The sequence below is a fragment of the Apium graveolens genome, chromosome 8, assembly GCF_009905375.1.
Source record: "Apium graveolens cultivar Ventura chromosome 8, ASM990537v1, whole genome shotgun sequence".
NCBI lineage: Eukaryota > Viridiplantae > Streptophyta > Magnoliopsida > Apiales > Apiaceae > Apium > Apium graveolens.
The window spans coordinates 14,958,470-14,965,861 of record NC_133654.1 but is presented as its reverse complement, the minus strand read 5'-3'; the positions used below and the strand labels follow the sequence as shown (position 1 = coordinate 14,965,861).

The 7,392-nt window shown below is 29.8% G+C and overlaps 1 protein-coding gene across 1 annotated transcript; it reads right to left on the bottom strand.

Annotated features, from left to right (window-relative positions):
* Nucleotides 1-294: 294 nt before the first annotated feature.
* Nucleotides 295-2,242, bottom strand: LOC141677068 (monolignol oxidoreductase AtBBE-like 13). Its single transcript, XM_074482806.1, has 2 exons — nt 1,365-2,242; nt 295-1,184 (listed from the first exon to the last, which is right to left on the bottom strand). The coding sequence occupies exons 1-2, from the start codon at nt 2,210-2,212 to the stop codon at nt 431-433; spliced, it is 1,602 nt and encodes a 533-aa protein (XP_074338907.1). The 5' UTR covers nt 2,213-2,242; the 3' UTR covers nt 295-430.
* Nucleotides 2,243-7,392: the final 5,150 nt, after the last annotated feature.

The following is a 7,392-nucleotide window of genomic DNA, read 5'->3' as shown; positions in this document are numbered from 1 at the left end:
CGTTCCTTTTTTGATTATTCTCAAACTCAAAGGGGAAGATTATTGTCTTTTAATTGTGTTTCTTATTTGATCATTTAATTTAACCCAATAAAATAAATAATTAATATATTTATATGTAACCCATACAATAATTATTATTATTAAAATAATAATAATAAAACATGCCAACATCTGATGCTATAATTATAGTTATATGGCATAACAAGTTTTCATATATGATTGTCATTTTCTCAGCTCCACCAAACCAAACTATACTCTAAAATACTCAAAATTACGACATTATAGGTAAGGGCAATAACAAAATTACAAGATCTTATTGACGTACTTTTATTAGAGCTTGAAGGTGCAAATACATCCTATCTTCAAACAGACTCAAAACAAACACAAACATTCCAGCAAAAACAACTTAAAAGACAAGGAACGGACCAATCTACATATCGGACCAAAGTGAAAAAACAGGAATACTCTGCTCATGTCTAAAGAAGTTGAAAGGATCAGCTATTGACTTCACCAGAACCAACTTATCAAAATTAGCACCAAAGTAACGCTTTCCCCATTTACTAGCCTGGAGATAACTTGTACTTCCTGTTGGATTATTCTGACCCATCCAAAGATTCACATAGTTCACATATGCACTCCGAGGGTTGCTACTAACATAAGGAGTAAGATATGTATCCAATTTTCTAACCCATTCCATACGATTAGCTTCGTCCTCGTGAGTCATCGCAAAGAAATTAAACATGTACAAGTAGCCAGCTCTATACGGAAATGGCAGAGCAGTCGCGGAGATTTCATTCATTCTACCTCCATAGGGAGTGTATTGTAGGTATGCTTGGCCAGCAGGAAGTTGGAACATGTAATCCCACAGGCCTTGTAATCCTTTTACAGACATCGGTTTCTTGAAGAAATCTGATCTTCCCTTGAAAGCTGGACGAGGTAAAAGAGTCTTATCTAGTAAAATCTCTGGCGGGGCTTCGGATGGGAACTCCGAGAAAAATACCATAGCTTTAATATAGCTAACTTCATACACATCCTCTTTAACCAATCCCAACTCTGGAAACTGCTTTTTTAGTATTGCAAGAACATCCTTGGCTCGTCCTAGGTACAATGATTCAAAGCTCATTTGCACTGTCTTTTTATCAGGTCGCGGGCTGGTTTTACTTGTGTTAACTATTCCAGTGCACCTGTTTCGGGCATAACCAAAAAAACTTAGTAAAAATTGAAGGATGTCCCTCGTTTCAGTAGAAATCAAGGGCTTAAAACTTTAAATCACGATATAAAGTGCAAGGCTTAAGGTATAAAATAAACTTAACTAGTTAAGTCAAAAGATTAAAATTAAATTTCTTAAATAGTTTGTCCCTTGCCTGATATCAAGTTCCTTAGGTAGCAGAGGTGCAACAGACTGCCACTTGAAGAAAATATTGGTCATGTTTTGTTCCAGAGTTCTGAATATCTTGAAAATCGAGACAATTGGAGGAACAGGTACAAGATTAACTCTCCATGACACAACAACTCCGAAGCTTCCACCACCACCTCCTCTGATTGCCCAGAACAAATTTTCACCCATGGTTTTCCTGGTAAGGATTTTACCATCAGCGCAAATTAAACGAGCATCGATAACTTGATCTGCAGCCAATCCATATTTCCTTCTCAACATACCGTATCCACCTCCACTTATAATCCCACCAACACCGACATTAGACCATAGTCCCGATGGGAATCCATAAACTGACGTGGCCTTATTGATATGATAGTAAAGTTCACCATTTGTTACACCACTATCAACCCATGCAGTTGCGGTTGACACATCAGCAGTGACCTTATTAATGTTGCGCAAGTCCAGTACCATAAACGGGACTGATGAAACATACGAAAGGCCTTCGAAACTGTGGCCACCGCTTCTGATTCTCATTTCGAGACTTGTTTTCTTGCAGCAGTAAATAACATTTTGGATATGAGATTCGGTTTTCGGGGTGACAATAACTAGAGGTTTGGGAGTGGTGGGCTTGGTGAAACGAAGGTTGTTAATAGAGTAGAGTAATGCATCATTGAAAGTAGAGTTAGCAGGGGTGTAAACAAGTTTGGAGATTGAGTTAGAGTCAGAAGACTTGGCTAGGCATTTTAGAAAATCATTTGTTTTGGTTGCTGAAGAAGAAATATAATAAGTTGACAACAGAACAAGAAAAGGTAAAAATGAAGTTGGGAGCTTCATTTTGAGATTGATAGATGAGGATGATGTTCTCTGTGCATGCAAGTGTCCTTTATATAGAGTGAGAGTTCAGTCCATGAAGCTTGGTATACTTGGGGCTGGAAAAGAGTGTCTCTGTGAAAATTGAAAGGTAAAACAATTTATTAATGCGGTATCAGAAAATAATCAAAATTTAAATAATATATTAAAAAGATCATATTAAGATTTTCTTCAACAAAATTATATTAAATCAGTATTATGAACATTTAGCAGATGTGCTGTCTGAGTCGTGAAAGAAACAAGGAGAGAGATTTATTAAAAAAATAATAATAGAGAAATGAATTATTAAAAACATATGTACGCCAAATAATATCAAACATGTCTATATTGGCAAATAAAGTTATAATATATATACATATATATATATATATTCTTATCTTCTCGAAAATAAACTTTAGAAAAAATATATTTTGAGTCAACTAATGTATCTAGAATTATAGCCGTCACTTGTATAATTTTCAATAAAATTGAGATCAATTTTTTTTATATAAAATCTTCTAAAATATCTTGTTATCAAATTTGTTAACCGTGTCCATCTTTTTGGACGATAATTTGTTATGTTTTGATTATATTGCATGTTATATTACAGATTTCGGTAGTTCTTTTAACATGGATTCATATACAATTTCTGTAGATATGTGCAAGACTTATATTGAATGTGGTATGTGGTATGATGGTGAATATCACAAAATATCTTATTTCACAACAAAAAATTTTCATATTTTGTGTTCATATTTTAGAGTATTTCTTACTCCAATATCAATTGATGTTACTGATACTTTATAACATTAGAACATTGATCGCATATGATATATAATTAATTGCGATGTTACTAGTTACGTAATTTATGTAATTTGAATTGTTCGAAATATCATTGTTAGATATATTTTAGATTAAAATTTTGAAAATTCTATATGTTAAGCGATGTGAAAACAAAACATACATTTGTTAAACTTTTTTTTTATTTTACAATTAAATTCTAGTTGACAGTTTAGAAGTTTGTTCCGCTGAGTTTCAATATTTTTACTGAATCTTTCACTTATTCGTAAAAAGGATATATTTTCTCTTAAGTCCTGAAAAATAAAATTAAAAGCAAAATTATCATGTATAATCAATATTGCACCCTAATTAAAAGCAAGATATATTTTATAATAAGAGAAAATAATACTTTTAAATATAAAATTATATGCACCCTATATATATAATAAATATTGGAAAAGGCGAGTATTAAAAAATTACAAAATACTCTCCCCGTCCCTTTTTAGTTGTCACATTTTTTTTATAAAAAAAATAATAAGCAAATTATAATGTATTATAATAAGAGAAAATAATAATTTTAAATATAAAACTATATGCACCCTAATTAATAAATATTGGGAAAGGCGAGTATTAGAAAATTACAAGATACTCACTCCGTTCATTTTTAGTTGTCACATTTCTTTTATAGAAGTCAAATTGACCAAATTTTAACCGAAAATTAAACATTACTCTTATATTATTTTAAAAAATTAAAAATGATATATTAAAGTAGATTACATATACTTTCCGGTAAGTGACTTTTTTATTTTATTTAATTATAAAATATTAATAAATTTTGCTCAAACTTTAATCAATTTGACTAATCAAATTTAAATATGACAAATACAATAAAACGGAGGGAGTATTAAACTTTGCTCGACTAGATGCCTTTCATCATTTTTTTAGGAGAAATCTAATGGATGCATTAGATGAAAGGTACTTCGCTTTATTCAATGATACAAAATATTTTTAATGTCAGTATATTTTTGTTAATTATTTTTTAATTTTTTTATGAAATAAATTTTTTTTTATTTTAATTTACATGTCTTTTTAAAAAAATAAAAAAAATACGGTTAAAATATTTTAAAATAAATAAAACAACTAATTTGAGATGGAATAATTATAATTAATTAGATAGCTAGAGTTCTTAGTGTTATCAATTTAATATCTTCCACGAGGCCGATTTAATATTTCCACGAGGCCCTTACAGACAGAGTAATCTTAAAGATTTCTAAAAGAATTCTAAATCAGCAAATCTTTTCCCCTGTCTTCGAGAAAGAAAAAGACAAGATTTATATATCATATTTTTATCTATTCGAGCAGAAAGACGATTTAATTAATACTTTCACTTTATGATCTGGTTTCGCATAGGCGTATAATTAAACCACGCAAAATTGTTTGTATATGCACGTACTCAAGTCTGATCTAAATATGAAACGTGGGCATTATTAATCTGTACTTCTACGATTTTCTTTTCACTGCTGGCACTGTTTTAAGAGTTTTTTAAGTGTCTCTAAGCTTGTTTTAAAATTAATAAGTCTGCTGAGGTATGTACGAGGCTATATTTTATGTCTAGGGTTGTCATGATATTGAAATTTCTATTATATCTTTTTAAAAAGTTATATGTATTTATATATTAATTTATTAAATTACGCTGCGTAGCAATCATCTAAAATAATATTTAGTTATTTTTCTTTTTTATACTTTTTATCTAATTGATCATTCTGAAATTACGAATAATAAATCAGAAAATTTAAAAATTTATTCTCTCATTAAACATATTTACTCCAATTAGTCGCTTTCTCATTATTCACAAATCTAATATCAAAAAATTATATTATTTTTTTGGTAAATAATTAATGTAATATTTTTTCTATTTAATAATATAAAAATTTGATAAAATTACAAAATAGATTGAAACGATACGAGAGATGCCACCTCACCGCATTCGTCTTCTCCTTTACATATCCAAAGACCGTGGTTTGCAAATTAAAGAAGTCCGTCTATGGTCTCATGCAGGCTTCTCGTGAATGGTATCACAAATTTCATCATGTTATCATATCATATGGTTTCGAAGTGATGCAGGCTTCTCGTGTATATCACATGTTCAGTGGGAGCAAATTTATCTTTCTTCTCTTGTACGTTGATGACATCTTACTTGCTACTAATGATATAGGCTTATTGCACGATACTAAGAAATTTCTCACTAGTCAATTTGAGATAAAGAACCTTGGTAACGCCTTTTTTTGTATTAGGAATTCAGATACATTGTGATCGCTCTCGAGGTATTCTTGGATTGTCACAAAAGAGCTATATCGAAAATATCCTGGAAAGGTATGGCATGAAAGATTGTGCACCAATGAATACACCCGTGTCTAAGGGAGACAAATTTAGTCTCAAACAGTGTCCCAAGAATGAACTTGAGAAAAGGGAAATGCAAATGATACCATATGCATCAGCAATGGGAAGTCTAATATATGCTCAAGTTTGTACTCTTCCTGACATAACATTCATTGTTTGTATGTTGGGAAGAAATTTGAGTAATCCGGAAATGGAGCAATTGAAAGCAGTGAAACGAGTCTTACGGTGTTTGGAGAAAACAAAAGACTATATGCTCACATACAAGACATCAGATCATCTAGATTGGATATATAGATTTTATTAAATGTCACTCTACTTTTGTTCAATTTTCTTATTGTGGTTTAACATTGAGTTGAGAAAATTGCAATCAATCTTGTTGAGATTGACTAAGGACTAGTTGGAAATAGATATTATATAGATCAAATTATATGTAATTTACATGCCACTTATCCATGCATTGATTCATGTCGTTGAATATATTTGTGTGGTGACCATGGAAGGTTTAGTCACGTAAAGTTTGTGACGAATACCGCCAGAATCTCATGCATATATATATAGTAGATGGACCAAATTATTTTGGTAAAATCTAAGAACGATAAATAGCATAAAGTTGCGCACTAAAGTTTTGTATAATTGATTTTGGATTTATATGAAGCCCAAGTGGGAGATTGTTATTATTATTTTAATAATTATTATTATTTTATGGGTTACATATAAATATATCAATTATATTTGCTATTTATTATATTGGGTTAAATTAAGTGATCAAATAAGAAACCCAATTAGATTTTAATTTATTTTATGGACCTTGGATACCTAATACCATGCCCAATTAAATTATAATGGGAGATTTAATTAGATGGTATATTTGTCTTTTAATAAAGTCGCGCTGCGCAGCGGCCCTAAAATAATATTTTTTTTAAAATTTCATATGAAGATCATTTAAGAAAAATATGAACTATATTTAATAATAAAAAAACTATTCATAATTATTGTCATTTTGTATCACGCTTTGTTAGGCCGACACCCGTTATAATATACATAATAATATAAAATTCCGTACATATTTTTTCATGATACCAAATTATATTACGTCTTCTTAAATCGATAATAATTGAAGTAATTATGATGTATTGTTAGCCCGACGTCTGTTGTAATAAAAAAAGATTGATTAGATAAATTCTAAAATGAACTAATATTATAATTTAGATAAAAATTAGTTTAAGCCCCTCTTCCTTAAAATACAATACTAATAAAAAATATTATTTTTGATATAAAAATTAATCCGAGCAACCCTCCGTCAAACATAATAAACTAATAAAAAAATATATTAAAATTTAGATAAGATTTAGTTTGAGCCGCCTACATGTCAAACACAATACTAATAAAAATATTATAATTTAGATAAAAATTAGTTTAATCCGCCTCCCGTCAAACACAATACTAACCAAAAATTATTATAATTTAGATATAAAATATAGTTTGAGCCTTTCTCCCGTGAAATACAATGCTAATAAAAAAATATTATAATTAAGAAAATAAATTTAAATATTGAAACAATAAACAGATGCAAACTCATAACGAATATTGTATTGGATATTTTTATATAGACTCGAAAGCCGACATCTGCAATTTTTTTTAAAAAGAGCATTACAGTAAACAATATTAAAGATTTGTACATGGAGGGTCTATCGACCCATTTTAACTCCCATGACCATGGGTCCTTCCTGTTTTTCTGCATGCTGAGAATTGTTAATGTAATATGCGGGAAAAGTATGTGAATATTATATGTTAAATAAATAGATATTATGTGTCTTATAAATTAAGAGTAATCATTGTCATGATATTAGATGTTACAGCTGTTATGTGTGTTTCTGTGCGGGCCAGAAATTTTTTCGATTGATTAAAATGTGTTTAAACTGCAATTATATGAACCTATCTGCAATCGGGACGCGTATTTATTAGCGTCTTTATTAAGATACTTG